This window comes from Rhinolophus ferrumequinum, chromosome 12, assembly GCF_004115265.2.
Source record: "Rhinolophus ferrumequinum isolate MPI-CBG mRhiFer1 chromosome 12, mRhiFer1_v1.p, whole genome shotgun sequence".
Taxonomy (NCBI): Eukaryota; Metazoa; Chordata; class Mammalia; order Chiroptera; family Rhinolophidae; genus Rhinolophus; species Rhinolophus ferrumequinum.
Genome location: NC_046295.1, coordinates 21,769,402 through 21,788,079, shown reverse-complemented (window position 1 = coordinate 21,788,079; position 18,678 = coordinate 21,769,402). Strand labels below are relative to the sequence as shown.

The 18,678-nt window shown below is 33.7% G+C and overlaps 1 protein-coding gene across 1 annotated transcript in view; it reads left to right on the top strand.

Moving 5' to 3' along the window:
- The window catches only part of CNTLN (centlein), a 245,702-nt gene that overhangs the window by 133,710 nt on the left and 93,314 nt on the right, over positions 1-18,678 (top strand). The window contains exon 13 of the mRNA XM_033124096.1: positions 10,110-10,210. Coding sequence (XP_032979987.1) covers positions 10,110-10,210 — 101 coding nt within the window. The remainder of the gene's footprint in view (positions 1-10,109; positions 10,211-18,678) is intronic.

Genomic DNA, 18,678 nt, shown 5'->3' with positions numbered 1-18,678 from the left:
GTGTCTTTGTGTGTGTATGTATATAAAATATATAATAGATTTAAGTAACTACCACCCCTATCAGGCTAGAAACTAGTTCCGTCATCTCAAAAAGTTTTATTGTTCTGCCCCTTTGTACTAAGTTCCTCTACCATCCTTAACACCTGCAGCCACTGAAGTGTTCTTCCTCTTATAGCTTTGCCTTTGTTCAGGATGTCATATGCATGGGGTCATGCAAGCTTTAACTTTTTGAGACGGGCTTCTTTCACTGAGCAAAATGCCCTTGTTGTTTCATCCAGTTTTATTGCTGAATGGTATTCTGTTGTATGAATGCTCCGCAGTTTGTTTATTCATCCCTTGAAGAACATTTGAGTCTTTTCTTGTTATTTTGCAATTATTACTAGAACTGCTATATGCGGGGTTTTGTGTGAGCATAACTTTTTGATTCTTTAAGGTAAAAACTCACGAGTTTCATTGCCGAGTCATATGGTTAGTATATGTAACTCTGTTAGAAACTGTCGAACTGACATGCATCTGAGTTGAGTTGCTCCACATCCTTGGCAGCACTTAGTGTTGTCATTAATTTTTAGACGATTCCAATAAGTTTGTATTGGTATCTCATTGTGATTTTAATTTGCATTTCTGTAATGGTTAATGATATTGATAGTTTTTCACATACTTATTTACTGTCTTTATATCTTTGAAGAGTATGTGTTCAGATCTTTTGCCCATTAAAAAAATTGGTTTTAAACCAATTAAACAATAATTGCTTTTTTATATAGTCTTTATACAAGTCCTTAATCAAATATGCGATTTGCAATATTTTATCCCACTCTATAGATTACATTTCATTCTCTTAACAGTGTCTTTTGCATGACAACACCTAATTTTGATGTTTAACTTATCAGTTTTTTTCTTTTATGGATCATGTCTTTGATGTCATATGTAATTACTATTTTCTTGCTCCGAGCTCACAAGTATTTTATTCCACGTTTTCTTCTAAAAGTTTAATATTAGCTTTGTGATCCATTTTGAGCTAATATTTGTATAAGTTGTGAGTTACAGGTTGAAGTTTATTTTATATTTTTTACAAATTTATATCCAATAGCATCAGCATCATTTTTGAAAAGACTATTCTTTCTTCATTTAATTGCCTTTGGAACGGTCAAATACCAACTGACTGTATATCCGTGGGTCTATTTCAAAACTATTTTATTCTATTAATCTGAATTCATAAACTTTTGTGACCACGACACTGTCTTGATTACTGTAGCTTTCTAAGAAGTCCTAAACTCAGTTAGTGTGAGTCAAACAGCTTTTTTCTTTTTCAAATTGTTATGGCTTTTCTAGTCCCTTGGCTTTTCCATATAAGTTTCAGCTACAAAAATGGCTTAAAAAAATAGCTACAGCTACCAAACTCATGTAGGAATCTTGATTTGAATTGTGTTAAATCTTATAGATCAGCTTCAAGAAAATTCACATATTAGCTATGTTGAGTCTACTAGTCCTTGAATAGGTCATGTCTCTTTATTGAGATTTATCAGTGTTTTAAAATTTTAGCATGTAGATTCTATATGTCTAATACTTTTGTTAGATTGGTACCAAAGTATTTAATTTTGGGGGCTCTTATAAATGGTATTGTAATTTTAATTTTGGTTTCTAATTGTATATTGGTAATATACAAAAATAAGTTACATTTTTTTTCATACTGACATTATATCTTGCATTATTGATATTTTAGAGCTGTCTGACATGTTGTTATTTTTCTTTTTGTTTCCTCTTTCCTTCATTTCTATTTGTTACTTAAACATTTTTTTTTAGAATTACCTTTTTATTTATCTATAGTATTTTGGAATATATCTCTTTGAATTAGTTTTTTAGTGTTTGTTCTAAGTATTATACATACACAACTTATTACAGTATATTGGTACCCACATTGTATCACTTCAGGAGGAATGTAGAAACCTTACTTCCATATGTGTCTCTTTATGCTACCCTCTTTATCATATAATTGTCTTAAATATTTTCTCTAAATACGTTGAAAAACTCATTAGATGTTGTTATAATTTTTGCTTCAACTGACGAACATAATTTTAAAACTTCAAAAGAAGGATAGCCTGTAGTTTACTGACAAATATAATAGAGATATTTATATTTTTCCACTGTTATTTCTTTATTTCTGACCTTCCAAGTTTTCTTTTATCATTTTTTTTTTTTTTTTTTTTTTCTGTTTGAAGAGCTTTTCTTCAGACTTTCTTTTAGGGTAGGTTGGCTAGCAACAAATTCTTTAAGTTTTCCTTTATCTAAAATGTCTTCATTTCACCTTGATTCCTGAAGGATATTTTCACTAGGTACAGAATTTTAATTTAGCAATTCTTGTCTTTAGCACTTTAAAAATATGCCACTTCCTTTTAGCCTCCATAGTTTATGATGGAAAATATGATGTTATTTGAATCATTGATCTTTTGAAGATAATGCATGATATTTTCTAGCTACTTTTAATCATTTTTCCTTTTTCTTTACTTTTCACAGGTTTGATTGTGACATGTCTTAGTGTGGCTTTCTTTGGATTTATCCTTTTTAGAATTCTTAAAGCTTCTTGAATCTCTATGTTTATACCTTTTGTGAAATTTGTGTCATTATTTCTTCAAATAATTTTCCCAGCCCCATATTAATTTTTTCTCTTTTGGGACTCCCTTCTTATGAATGCTAGATCTTTTAGTATTGTCCTACAGGTCCCTGAGACTCTATTTTATTTTTAAGCCTATTTTACCTCTGTTGTTCAAATTGGGTGATTTTTATTATCTGTCTTCAAGTTCACTGATTCTTTCCTCTTTCATCTATCATCTCTGCTATTGAGCCCATGCAGTGAGATTTTTATTTTGGTTATTATAATTTTCAATTCTAAGATTTCCGTTTGATTCTTCTTTCAATCTTTTATTTATTTGCTGAGACTTTTTTCTTTGTTTTAAGATCATTCATAATTGTTCATTGGAGCATTTTTATCATGGCTCCTTTAAAATCCTTATCAAGTAATTCTGACACGTGTGTTATCTTGGTGGTGGCATTTCTTAATTATGACTTCTCTTTCATGTTGAGATTTTCTTTGTTCTTTGTATAATGAGTGATTTTCAATTGTTTACTGGAAATTTGGAGTATTGTGTTTTCAGACTCTTGATCTTACTTAAATATTTTTTATTAACAGACTTCTGATGACATCGTACCTGAAGGAGAGGGTCACATCATTATTGGCAGAAAGGGGTGGGAGTCGTAGCACCTAACCTCACCCCTGTTGACACTGCATTAAAAGTGTTGTGAGGGAATGCCTCATTACTTCTTGATGGGATTGCACCTCCAGGCTTCTCACTTGGCCTTCATTGACAGAGAGAGCAAGGCTTAAAAATTGCCAGTGGTGTATGGCTGGAGTAGATTGGTTAGCATCAACAAGATTTCTGTCCTGCTAGTTTGCCCCATTCCCAGTTCTTTGGCCAGAGAGAAAAGATTTTCTTTGAAACTTTTTTTGTTTGTTTGTGTCCTTTGACATTTCTGGGTTGTAGGTTTCTTCAGTACCCAGTGTGAGATATTTAGGAGGAAAGAAGAAAGTCAGCAAACCTATTACTGTGAGTTGTTACTCTAGTGTTGTTCCTCTACTCTAAAAGTCCGAATCCTATCCTTCTTCTTCTCCCTGCCTTTCAGAGTCTTATGTTTGTTTTATGTATTATATTCAATATTTTTATATTTAATTAGTGAGAGGAATAGGGATAAATACATCTATTCGTTGTTGTCAAGAGGGAATCAGAAGTTTCATCTTATTTTTCTGTGTACCAAGAAGTCTTATTTTTATGTCCTACATTAGAATCTAGTTTAATACTCAGTCCTGACTATTTAAGGAGTAAGATTTACCTCTATTTATTCAATAATAACTATCTTTTAAGTCTAAAGCTAGACTACATAAAAGAAAATGTTCTACTAAAACTACTTTTAAACCAAATTTGAGTAGTACTTCCAAATCCAATCTTAAAAGTTGAGTTAACTTTTCAAGATCCTAATAAAATATTATGTGGCAACTCTTAAGTCAATTTACAAAATATGATTAAAAAAAATGAATCTACCATGTTATAGTGTTTCTACCATCAAGTATGGTCAGAAGTATTTGTTGCTGCTATAGTTTGAGGACTTGAAAAATATTCATGGAATGCAGTTCCTATAATAATTCATTTAGATGTATAAAATACATCTACTATTATATCATAATGATATTTTTAAAAAGACCAAGAATTAATCTATGAACTGATAAATTGGCTGGTTCCTCCAATAGTCATCTAACAAATATTTATATATTTACTCATCTACTTATTCATTTAATATTTAAATAATATAATTCAGAACCAGCTATTAAGCTAAGGACTGAATATACAGAGGTGCATGAAGAGTAATAATTTCAAACAATAATGAAGTTCATTTTAGGGGTACCTACCATGTGCTGGTGAGGTAAAACCACTCTTTGGGATGCTAGATAGAACGAGGCAAGGGAAGCTATCAGAAATGCCAGTGGGCCCACTCAACGTTTTCATTTAGTTGAAGATGTTGCCTTACTGACACTAAATTAGATTTATGAACCAACAAAATCATGTTAACATTCTACTAAATAAAAATATTGGTATAAAATATTTGTATACATTCTTTCTGAATAGTGATATAAAAGTATAAAAAGGAGATTAATGGTACCACATGATATTAAGCATTTCTTTTGTTTGGGTTGGGGAAACAGGACTTTATTGGGGAACAGTGTGTATTTCTGAGACTTTATTGGGGAACAGTGTGTTTTTCCCAGGACCCATCAGCTCCAAGTCAAGTTGTTGTCCTTCCAGTCTTAGTTGTGGAGAGTGCACCTCAGCTCGAAGTCCAGTCCCCATTTTCAATCTAGTTGCAAAGGGCGCAGCCCATCCTCCCTTGCTGGAGTCGAACCGGCAACCTTGTTGAGAGCATGCACTCTAACCAACTGAGCCATCCGTCTGCCCCTAAGCATTTCTTATACAGTAAATCTAGCATGTCTTTGATAGGAACCCTAGAAGTCAAGGGAAGATGTGTTGACATTCATTACATGTTTTCTGTATCCTTGGCTATATAAATCAGGAGGTTGCAATGGGTGGGTAATTTTGGTCTTTTTGGGTAACCTATATAAAATTCTGCACCTGGGCACTCTGCTAGGCACAGAGATACAAAGCAAAATAATGTACCACACTTCTTTATCAGAGCCTCACCACATAGCAGGCAAAACAAGCAAAAGTGTAATAAGAACAATAATAAGGGAAGAGGAAGTGGCATGAAGCAGGGAAAATGGCATTGTAATTTGCCCATTTGCTTAAAGCAGAAACCTATAGGGTTATAATAGATTTTTCCCTCTATCTCACCTCCTTGTAACAAACCATACAATTAAGTTTTAAAGATTCCACATCACAAATATCTCTAGAATATGTCCATTTCTTTGCATTCTTACTACCAGTGTCCTAATCCAAATCACCAACATGTCTTCCATCGTCAAACAGAATAAACTTATAGTCACCTCTCCAAATCCATTATTATCCCCTTGAATCCGTTTTCCCCAGTGCTGCACAGCAGTCTTTTAAATTACAAATCTGAGCATATCTCTCCCCTGCTGAAAACCTTTAATTCATTCCATGGCTCTTAAAATAAAATCTAAATCCTTTATATAACGCACTTGAATGTCTCACCCCCCTTCTTATCATTTCTCTTTCACTTTTGTTTCTTGCCTGAAAATAAGTGTGAGAATAACATAGTATTTACTTAAATAATTACATAGTAGATTTTAAATATTTAGTGAATGATCCTTTGATTTTTCTAAAAAAAAAGTTATCAAAGTTGCTTTCTACACGTGTTTTTTGTCATACTAACGTAGTATATCTTAAAACATTTTTTCTTTAGGGAAAATAATTTTATCAAGAATGTTGGTTTTGAACATCTGTGTTGAATGCCAATGACCATATATAAATATACAATTTTATTTTGAATAATATGCGTAACTAATACAAATTATTTACTTATTCTGAAAACTTCAGATTTCAGAATAATTTGTTTTCAGTGTAGATCAGTTGCATCTTAAGGTTAATAAGAAGTAAATAGTATATCTCATCAGTGCAGGAATGTTGTAGGTAAAATTATCTTCAGATGTCAAAAGGCATTTAATTTGGTAATATCTTTTCTCAATGTTTCTAATTCCATCGAGGGAATATAAAAACTCTCAAGAGAAAAATTACACTTTAAAATAGATTCTTAGGACTTTTTTAAGTAGAGTGACCTGGGATATATAAATAAGAATGTTCATTGTGGTATTTTTGTAATAGCAAAGAATTAGAAACAATCTAAATGTCCATTAGTAGCTGACAATAAGTGCATTGTGGGTATATGAATAGAATGTAATCCTGTATGACATTTAACGTGAATAAATTAGATCTTCATGTATCAAAATGGAAATGCTTCAAAAGCAAAAGTTGAGTTAAAAGAAGGAAGTTGAATAATAGTATATATGCTATTATATATTCTCAAAAAATATAGTATTTTTAGTCATAGAACAGTACTATTTTTTGTAGATACACATGTGCGTGCACATACATAACACACATACCCACAACAAATATAATTATATGTAAGTATACACACATATAGTATTAAAACATGAAACAGAAATGTACACACCAAATTAAAGATACTGATAATTTCTGGGAAGGGAAGTAAGGTGTAATATTGTATGGGGTAATACTATTTAGAGATCATTTTATTTATTGACAGAAATAAAAATTATGAATTAAATGTGGCATAATGTTAGTGTTTTTAAATCAAATGGTTGGTATATTAATGTTGGTTATATTATTCTCCATACTTTATTTAATGTTTGAAATAATCTGGTTTTTTCTTTTCTTTTCTTTTTTTAAGTATGTATTCAAAGACCCAGTAATTACATTTCTAATTAAAAACACTAAAGTATTCTTGGGTGTTCATACAAGGATGTTCACTGCAGCATGCTTCTAATTATGAAAAACTGGAAACAACCAAAATAGCAAATGATATAACTGCACGCTTAAAGTCCAAAGAACTTCAGGTTTTTTTAAAAAAAACATTATGATTACTGTAATATTTTACCTGATACCATACACAAAAATCAATTCTAGATGGACTGCAGACCTAAATGTGAAAGATTAAGTAATAAAGCCTTTAGAGGAAAATATAGAAAACCTTTTTTGTCTTTGTAGTAGGCAAAATTTTCTTAAACCAGATTCAGAGGACTAAATACAAACTAAAAATTGATAAACTGGACTATTTTAAAATCAAGAACTTCTGTTCATTGAAAGATACTATTAAATGAATTAAAAGGCAACTTTCCCAGTGAAAAAAATATATTTGCAGTATATATGTGCAGCAAAGGACTAGCATCCAGAATATATGAAGAGTTCCTATGCATAAATAAGAAAAGGATATTCAACTCAATAGAAATATGAGCAAAATGCTTGAACAGATATTTCACAAAAGAGCACATCCAAATACCCAATCCACATATGAAAAAGTGCTCAACTTGATTTGTCTTCTGTTTCTAGTTTTCTTAATTGGAAGTTCACATCGTTGTAGATTTTCCTTCTTTTCTAATATGAACATATAATGCTGTAGATGTCCACATGCGTATAAGAACTGCTTTAATGCCTCACAAATTTTGAAATGTTGTGTTTCAGTTTTTTGCAAGTTCAAAATATTTTGTAATGTCTCTTGGAGTTTTCATTGAGAGAAAAAGTACTTAAAAGTAGATTCTTTAATTCTAAACATTTGGGAATTTTCCAGCCCGCCCCCCACCACTCAGTGAGGCCCCCTTTTCCCTGCATGGTAGCCTGGAGAGTGCCTCCAGGCAGAAATCTGGACTATTACTAGGTCTCTGTTTGTTGCTTTCCTTTTCCTCAGGGCATGGTTCTCTGCTGCCAGTTGTCCTGCACCTGAATACAGTCATTTCCTGTAATTTGTCCTGTAAGAAGTAGATTCTGAATTGTGGTCCTCATACCAAACAGAGTGTCAGAAACACTATTTAAGTGGGCAGTCACTAGGTAGCCAATATTCATCCAGCTCAGGGCAGCCCCTCCTCCGAACACCCATCAAGATTAGTTTCACTCAAGAACAAAGTGGCCTCTAATGTTTATAAATACTTCTTATTGGAAGTAGGGACAGTGTGAGTTCTTCCTGAAAAAGAACAAGCTATAAGTATAAAATACCTCTAACAAGCAAGAAATAACATTTCCAACAACTGTAGCCTTGTGTTCTGCTGGCTTAGTGATGTGAGAGCCAAGGAAAACGAAGTTGAGATGAGCTGCATCTGCGTTTTCTTTGTGGAGCCATCTTACTTCACTATGTTCCGTGTTCTTAGCTAAACAACGCAAGAAACTAATCCAAACTTCGATTTGATTACATTTTCTTCATTTCCTTTTTTAACCTCTGATTTGTAAATTTTACATTCGTTTTACATTCTTGAAATGCTTTTTCTTGAAATTATAACATACATCATTTGACAAAGTCTAAAGTTCATAAATGCCTCTATCCTGCTAAAACAGTAGAGACTTTAACATGCTTTAACTCTGATCCTTTCCTTATTTTTCCATCATTTTATTGTTTAGAACTTAGTTCTACCTTATTTTATCTCTATCTTTATTTCGATACTATGATTGCTTTGCATAGTAATTTGTTTAGTTCCATGTATTGTATTTTGAATATTGTTTATCCCCTTCCATTCCCTCACCCCCCAAATTTTCTCAGTTCTCACCTTGAATAATTTTTGTTAGATGCTTTCTGGGCTTCTCATTGCAACACACTTTATTGTTAATATTATCCTTCTCTTTTTTCTGTGTGTTGTCTTTCATTTTACCAATTTTCATTAGCTTTGTCTGTGTGATATTTAACCCATCACCTGAGTTTTAAATTTCAATTATTATGTTATTAATTTTAGTTGTTTTATTTAGCATTTTTATATGTATTATTTGGTTCTTTTTCTTATTTGTGTTCTCTTGTTTCATAAATTCTTATTCTTTTAAATATATGTTTATCACCTCTTTTTCTTTCTCTTTTAACATTTTAAAAACTTAATCTAATAAAAACTAATTTATAATAGTTCTATTTCGTTGTTGTGCATTCTGCCATTTTCGGAGTGATAGTATGTAGACTGTCATTTATGTCTTTGAACTTATTTATGTTTATTCTTATCCACAAATTTGACTCTTTCGAGAATTATTATGTGTGGTGCTGTTTCTCCTAACCTTTCTTCCAGTTGTGAAAGCCTCTCTGTAGTGGACGATTGTGTCTCCCTAAATCCTCAGTGTACACTGGCCTTAAATCAGTTTTTACGTTACTATCAATTTGTCAGGTCTCTGCAAATGTATATGGTTCAATTTTGAAACCAGTAATATACGCTTAGGATTCTGATTTCACATGCTTGACTCTGTCCTGCCCTCAGATTGGGGCAGGAAGCCTCTTTTTAATGGAACTCTAACTAGATGATGTCTGATATTAAGGTTTTCTTTCACCGTTTGTGTGTGTGTGTTTTAGCTTTCTGAAATTAGCCTAATTTTGTGTCTCAGCTATGAGGGCCTTGGGCATAAACTTCCATCTAAACTCAAGTCTCAAGGTGTGAGGTCTCCATGGGCAGTACTTGATCCAGGTCTCTCACTACTGTAGTTCAATTCCGTTTTACTAGTAAGATTCTTTGTCTTTACTTGGCATCTAGAGATTTACTATCTTTGCTTTCAGTGGTATATATTAACATTTTTTATTATTGTTTTACATGGCATATCTGTGTGTTAGAAAGTGGTCAGGTAACTCAGTACATGATTTTTTAAAATCACCTAGTCTATGTTTTATTTAGCATGTTTATTTAGATATAGTTAAAAATCACTTAAAACATTTTACTTACCAGGCACTCATTAAAATTCAATTTTAATTGTTAGGATTTGTTAATATTAATACATTTTTTCTTTTGTTTTACTATTGTCTAATTCATATATTGTAAAATAACCTTGCTACCTTTATTTGTTTGCTGCATTATTCCTTAAAATAATTGTTTGTTGTGTTAATTTTCATAGGATGACTCTTCAAGAAGAATTGGATAAACTTAAAGTGCATATATCTATTGATAAAGCAACAATACAAGAATTGAATGCATGTATAGCAAAGAAAAGAGAAGGTAAATTTTTTTGTAAGAATAAATATTTAGCAGGCATTTTTTACTTATCTCATTCTTGATGTTTTATTTTCAATTTCTTTTAAGAATCTTGCTCTTGTTCCCCCTCTTTCCACTGTTCTACTCATTGATATCTTATTAACATTTTCACCTCTCCTGAGAATACCAAATAGAGAGAGCACCTGAAAGTCAGTTTATAATATTAAAAATTCTGAAGAGGTGTGATATAAGAAAAGATAATTTGTTTTTATTATTCATTTACAAAGTTTTACCAGTTATGTTTATTTGAAGTTTTATAGATAACATGAAGTTATTGTACTCAATATCAATAATGCATCTATATTTTTGTTTGATATACATTTTTCTGGAAATCATTTAGTTCTCATCAATTGTTCTGGAATAAAAATCTTAGAGTTAGAAGGAAACTTGGGGATCTGCAAATCTGCAACCTGCCTGACCACTAGTCTAAAAGTGTTCAGTAAGGATTGTATCTGTTCCAACTGCAAGGTTATTCTTTTGTTAAAATCAAGACAACTATATGTACTATACAACTTCAGTCCATACTTCAGTACCTCATTAGAAAAAGGTAAATAACTTTGATTTGACAGGATTTCTTTTTAATTATTTAACTGTGTTACAGTTAAATTGTAACCACTATACTTCATACTGTGTTTGCCTGAAAATAAGACCTAGCCGGACAATCAGCTCTAATGTGTCTTTTGGAGCAAAAATCAATAGAAGACCCGTTGTTATTTTACTATAAGATTAGGTCTTTATAATATAATACAATACAATACAATACAATACAATACAATACAATACAATACAATATAATACTGGGTCTTATATTAATTTTTGCTCCAAAAGATGCGGATTTATGTAAGATCCGGTATTATATTATATTATTTTATGTTATGTTATATTATATTATATTATATCATATTATATATATTCTATTATGTTATATTATATTATATTAATTTATTATATTATATTCCTGGTCTTATATTATAGTAAAATAAGAACTGGTCTTATATTGATTTTTGCTCCAAAAGATTCATTAGGGCTGATTGTCCAACTAGGTCTTATTTTGGGGGAAACATGGTAGGTGTTAACAATTTATACTTAATAATTAACTTAATAATTTATACTGAATTTATACTTATTAATTAAGTTAATCATATACTATTCATCCGGCTGTTGCCCCACTTACTATTGTTGTTCCAATTGCTCTTTCTTAGGTCACCCCTCTATTTTATACTATTGATTTATGTTGTATTTCAAGGTTATGCCTTCATTGATTTCTGAAACACTGATTTTCTCCTGTTTTACTTTCTACTACTCTTTCCTGTATCTTCTTATTCTCTTCCACTGGAACATCTTTCCAATTGTTCTTAACTATTAGGGTTCTCTAAAACTTTATCCTTGGTTTATTTTTTAAAATTAATAACTCTGTTGTTTTTGGAAAAATTGTACATACTTAAAAACATTGAAACAATAAGAAAACATAAAAAGAAGAAAGCAAAGAAATAACTCCTAATTCACAAACACTTAAAAATCATAATTTAGTATTAAATAATTATCAAATGAAAAATCTCTTCATACTATTATAGAAAGCAGCCTAGATAGAAAAATTGTGTAAAAAGACAATAGTAATATATGATATTTAAAAAAAATATTTACATATATATATTTTTTTAAATTTGGAGCCAACCAAATGAAAATAAGCAGATATAAATGTAAAAGAACTGTTGAACTTTAGATAAATGTTTCATTACTTCAAGAGATATTAATTTCTAAAATTTCTGTCTAAAATTAAGAAAAGTTCCAAAATTATTGAAGATGGACTTACTTTGTGTTTTTCAAAGTATATATTTCAATTTCAGAGCATATTAAAAATTAACATTTTGCCATACAAGGTAAAAAAAAAACATCATTTTTATAAAATATTTCATTTGTTTCCCCCACATCTTGAGTTTTGTTCATTAAATTACCTCTTAATTTTTTCAAAGTCTATATCGCAACAATGATTTCCTAGTTTTGAAGTCTGATTTCTATGCAGGCATACCTCAGAAATATTGTGTGTTCAGTTCCAGAGTACTGCACTATACAGTATTATTACAACAAAGTGAGTCACAAATTCTTTGCTTATCAGTGCATATAAAAGTTATGTTTATATTATACTGTAGTCTATTAAGTGTGCAATAGAATTATATCTAATAAAACAATGTACATACCTTAATTAAAAGCTACTTTATTACTAAAAACTGCTAACTATCATCTGAGCCTTTAGTGAGTTATAATCTTTTTGCTAGTGGAGAATCTTGCCTTCATGTTGATGAAAATGCGATACCGTGAAGTGCAAAAAAATGAAGCTTAATAAAACTAGTGTACCTATATATAATGATTTCAAACCTTATATTTTTTTTAAAGCCATGGCTTTTCTATTTATGAGTTCTTTATTTTGATTTGTTCCTTTGTTAGTCAGATATAATTGAAAGTATGTTTTTTTGTTTTCAAAGAAGGAATCAAAATAGCCATATTTGTAAGAGCTTATATGTTTGCGACTATATTTCAACAATTTTTATAGTCAAGGCATAAATTGGCTGGATATAATTTTATTGGGTCACACTTTTTTTTTTCCCCTCAAAACTTTTAGATATTCCTCATTTTTAGAATATAAGGTTGCTGTGGAGGTATGTTATGGAGAGGTATCTGATTCTCCTTCACTCTTGAACCTTATTCTTTTCTTTAGATGTGACTTACTTTTGCAATGTGAATGCTTAAGTTTTTACTTTTTTCAACTTGATGTTCCAAAATTTAAATAGAGTATGTCCTGGCAAACTTTTTTCTAAATCATATTTTCTTAGTTTATCTATGTAATTTATTATTCGACAATTAAGATCTTCCTTCATTCCAAGGAAATTTTTCTTGTGTATGTTTTTGTATATGTTTTCTATTCCATTTTTTTATGCTGTAGTTCAAGGACATCACTTGTCTCTATGTTAGAATATTTGTTTGTCTGGCCTGATAACTATTTTCTTCTAATTCTTTAATCTTTGTTTTTTTCTCCTGCAATCAGTTTCTTCACTTCATCAGTAATTCGATTTTTAGCCATGTATATTCTTTCCTTTATTCTTTCTAATGTTTCTATTATATACACAATGGTGTTTTTGGTTCTTAATTTATTGCCTCAACTCTTCAAATTACCACTTTATTTCCTTTGGATGTTTTATTATCTCTTTTCTGACCTCACATTTTACTAAATTCAAAGCTTTGGTACATTCTTCACTTACTTTAATTGTGTTTTCTTCCAAAGTGGATTTTAAATCTGTATTTTGTTAACTGTTCAGATCAGTCCACCTACGAGATTATTTCCTGCTTGGAAGGGGTGATCCCAGATATTCAAATTATTACCTGTGTTTAGCCTGCAGTCAGATGTGACCAGCTCTGGAGGTTCTTATCTTTCTCTACTGAGAACCGTTTCTGCTGTTCTTCATTCCTTTCTATAGATCCAGATTTACATTTGGTATCATTTTATTTCTTCCCAAAGGACTCCCTTTAATATTTCTTATAGAGCACATCTGCTGGCAATGAATTCTTTCAGCTTTTATACACTTGCAAACAAAAATCTATATTGGTCTTCATTTTTGAAAGATATTTTTACTAAGATTAGAATTCTTTATCAACTTTTTTTTTCTTTTTGTCCATTAAAAATTTTCTCTATCTTCTGGCTTAAATTGTTTCTGATGAGAACTCTGCTGTCATTCTTATCTTTTTTCAACTATACATAATGTCCTTTACTTTTTCTTTTTTTTTTCTTCTTCCCTCTCTGCAATCAGGAGTATCAACAGCTCTGGGGTCTGTGTGAGCTTTGAAGATTATTTCCTTTAGTCCTTTTAGGTGGCTCTTTCTTTGAGTTGTTTTCTCACATGCATCTGCTGACCAGTACTTAGCCAAAGACTCGAGGGGACCCTCTGTAGATCGCCAGAGTTCTGTCTGTCTCTAAAATCTCTTCTCTGTGGCACTTTCCCCTGCAAACTCTCACTTCCTGAGACTTCCTGGAATCTGGGATCTGTCTCTTCAATTTAGGAAGATCACCAGACTTCACTTAGGTCCCCTATTTCTGCAAGCTCTCTGTAGGTAATATGCTGGAGCAATCAGAGTTCACTTCGTTTGTTTGGCCTCTCTCAAGGATGACAGCCTTGTATCATCTTATACCCGATGTCTGAAAACCATTTTTTCATATATTTTGCCTAGTTTTTAGTTGTTCCATATGGAAGGGTAAATCTGGGGCCTCTTGCTTACTTTTTATATCATTGAACATGTTTTATCTGGATTAAAATTCCAAATCTATACGATAAGTAACCTCTCTCTATGTACCAGATGTGTATTTCTTACTTCTGCTACCTGTTTCTCTCTGGCTATTTTTACAAGATCTTAAGTTAAGGATGTCCTTCTAAAAAACTCAGTACCTTACCTCACCTCTCAAATAAGTTCTACCTCCTCTAGACCTCCCACGTGAACACCTTGAGCCCATACCACACTAAATTTCTCTCTGTTGAAAATTGCAATTCATGTTGTGGTGACTATTATAATCCCACATAACTCTATTAGGAGGCCAACTGAGCTGGAAGAGCTGAGTTTCCAGGTGCCCCAGTAGCTCTTTTTAAGGTAATAGACCAAAATGAAAGTAACAGTCAAGTCTTTAATCCCTTATCATATATGCAAGAGGTGAAAGTGGAGAAGGTGTCAACTCCCCCTGGTTCTGTTTTCCCCCAAGGAACTGCACACAGTTGAGGATCAGATGGATCAGCACCCACACAGATGTTATCTCACTGACTAGGGGCCCTGAACAAAAGTCTCCTGCATTTTTATTGACCTGGGTCTTGGAGAAGAGAGAAGGGGGAGGGTCCAGAGAGGAGGAAGGGTCCAGAGAAAAAGCACTGAACCAGAATGAAGAAAAGTGTCTTCAAGGTTACCATTTCTACCCTACTCCCACCCCCTGCCCACCACCACCACCACCAAATAAGGACATCAGTGGAGGGAAAGTGCCCAAATTGGAAATCTACTGTACTAACACTTGAGTAACAAGGAAGGGTAGAAGGGAGAACTCTCAGGCAGATAAAGTTCATATATTCTGATCTTAGGCAGTGGACATCATCTGAAGCACTAGAGTCAACATCACGGGTTTGCCAGACAACTTTCAATAGTCCTGGTTTGGACATCTTGAGAAAACTGTCTCATCAGAATTCAGCTGCTTCCATTTCAAGGAAATCTTTACCATCAGGTTACTAGACGTTGTGCAGGTCCAGTCACGGTGAGGCACTTTCTTTAGATGTGTCACATGCATCTAGGAGTCTGTTCCCTGGTGTTTGGCAGCACACAGGTTGGTTAGCAATACCTGATCAGGGCCTTTCCAGGAAGGTTGAAGAGAATCTTTCTGGAGGGGTCTTTTCCAGCAGATGAAATCTCCAGGTTGGAAAGTATGTTACATGACATCTTCATCTCCCTGGAGTGCTCTGTGAAAAGACTGCTCTTCCAGAACATGGTTCATTTTGATAGAAGCATTTAGGCCTTTGATATATTGAAGTATATCTCTTTTCATCAGCTGTGGATCAAAAGAGGCAGGGGCCAGGTGCATTGGGTACCCTGTGTTTATCTCAAAGGGTTAGTTTATGAGTTCCAAAGGGGATGAATCTGACCTTTAGAAGAACCAGTAGTAGTGCTTTTAGCCAAGGTATTTGTAGGGCTTCTACACATTTTGCCAACTGAGTCTTAATAATACCGTTAGTATGTTCAAATAAACCTGAAGATTGAGGATGGTAAGCCCAGTGAAAGTGTTGTAGAACTGGCCAAACAGCACAGACTTGTCGAAGCACCCAACTGGTAAAATGTGTTTCCCAGTCACCACAGAGTTTGAGAGGTGATCTCCAGGTTGGGATGATCTTATCCAACAGGATTTTAGCCATAGAAGCCTGTGGCTAAGCAGTAGCCTGTGCACATGGGAAAGCTTCAGTCTACTGAGAAAACATACAGACATGACTAAAACATATTTATATTCATAAGACGAGGGAAATTCTATGAAATCCATTTGCCAGACCTTGAATGGTCCGTTAGGCAATTTAAAATGTCTAGGAGCAGTATGAATAGGTTTCCCTGGGCTGTACTTTAAACAAGTAGGATAAGTGAAGTAGGTGTTTTTTGCCTCTACTTATTTCTAGTTCCCCACCAGTACTGATTTATGAATGCCATCAGTTTGTCAGTGGAACATGTTTCAGTGCATGTATAGTAGTTAGGAGTGGGCATTTTAGTCTTTGGTAGGATTGGGTTTCTATTTGGCCTGAACCAGAGCTTTTGCTTTTCATCAAAACAATTGTTGGATTGCCAATCTTGTTTTTCTTCTCTCAGACCAACTGTTGGGTTTCTCCAGCCAGTTTTTTAAGTTATCATTTGGGGAAATCTCTTTGGACCATGCCAGAGGTATGGTTTCTTTAAGCGCAGCATTCCTTGTGGAAGAGTTAGCAATGTGATTTCCCTTAGCTTCTAGACAGTCCAGTTTAGAATGCCCTGGGAACTTAATAGGAGCTAAGCCAGCAGATAAAAGTGTATCACCTAATAATTCCTGAACATACAGGCCGTTTTTAAATTATGTTTCTGCTGGAAGTAAAGCAGCCACATTGTTTCCACAACATTCAAAAATCATGAGCTACTCCCAAAGCCTATCTACTGTCAGTATTAATATTGACAGTTTTGCCTTTCGTTAGGGTGTAGGACTCTGAGCACTTATATTTCGGCTCGTTCGGCCTCAGCCATAGTAGCCAAAGGCAAAAGCGCCGCTTCGATTACATCAGAGCGTGTTGCTATTACCTATCCAGTGCAATATTTGCCATTTTTAGCTTTTAAATAAGAATCATCAGTGAACCATGAGAAGTCAGTGTTGTTCAAAGGACTTGACTGTAGATCATCAGTAGGGGTCAGGAGGGGATCCTTTAGTGTTAAGCAGCCAACGGAGGGCAGTAGGGTAGCAGGTTAAGGTTGTTAAAACGTGGAAGAGTTTTGTGAGGAGCAGCTAACAAAAGGACTTCATAGGAGCGAAGGGAGGTGACTGAAAAATATTAAGTGTGATGAGAATTCAGGAGGGCTTCTATTGCATGGTGTGGAAAGATGGATAAAGGGGATCCCACAATGATTTCCTTGGTGGCCTTAACAAAAACGGAAGTTGTAGTAATGGCTGTAAGACAAAAGAAGTTATCTCAGTGCCATAGGGTCCAGTTGCTAGCTATAATATCCTGTGGGGTGGTGGTGGTCGTTGTATTTTTGATGAGTACCTCAAGGGCATTCCCTTCCTTTTCATATGAAAAAGGAAAAGGGAATTTGGTAGTTGATAGGCCGAAGGGCAGGTGGTTTCATTAAACTCTCCTTTAAGGCTTTAAAAGTTATGTTATCCTATTCTTCCCATAAAATTAGTTTGAGGTTTTTCTTTAGTAAAACACACAGAGGTTTGCCCTAAAAGAGAGAGATTTGGGATTCAATTTCATCAGTAACCAACTAGCGCAAGGAAACCTTGCAGTTGATGTTTAGTATCGGGTTTTAGGAAACTTAGGATACCATGAAGCCTGTCTGGAGCTAGGTGCAGCCTTTGTTCTGATGTTAGATGCTCTAAATATCAAACCTGGGTTTGGACAAACTGCAGTTTCTCCAGGGGGACCTATGTCCCTTAAAGGATAAAAGCTTCATTAGCGAGTGATTGCTATCCTCCTGTGAGGAGACTTGGAAGGCAAAACAAAGAATCAAGTCATCCGCATACTGCAACACAGCAGAACCCCTAAAGAACTTCATTTTATCCAGGTTGGCCTTCAGGATGTGGGAGAAATAAGAACAGCTCTCAGTAGAACCTTGAGGCATTACTGTCCAGGTGAATTTTTTTTTTCCTTTCCAAGTAAAGGCAAAAAGGTATTGGCTAACTTCATCAACTGGAACACTAAAGAATGCACTGCACAGGTCAATCACAGTGAAGAATTAACTTTCAGTGGGGATGGAAGTTAATAGTGTGTGAGGGTTAGGAACAACAGGATGTCGAGGGATGACAGTGCTGTCCATTGCTTGTGGGTCCTGGACAAACCTACACCCGTGGGCCTTGGGTTTCCTCACGGGTAAAATAGGAGTATTACAGGGGCTAGTGCAAGGAATAATGAGACCCTGAGTTTTGTAATCTTCTGTTATGGGCTTTAATACCTTGAAACGCTGCTTTATTTATGGGGTATTGATTGATTCTGGGAAGAAGTTTTGAGGGATGTATTTGACTCTTGATAGGAGGTGCACTGTAGCTTCTACCAATATCAGTTGAAGATTTTGCCTATAAAAAGGATGGCAGCCAGATCAATAGGGACAAATGATCAGCGCTCCCAGATTCAGCTATAATACCGTCAGACATGGAGCATGTGAAAGTTGTCCAAGGGTCATTTAAT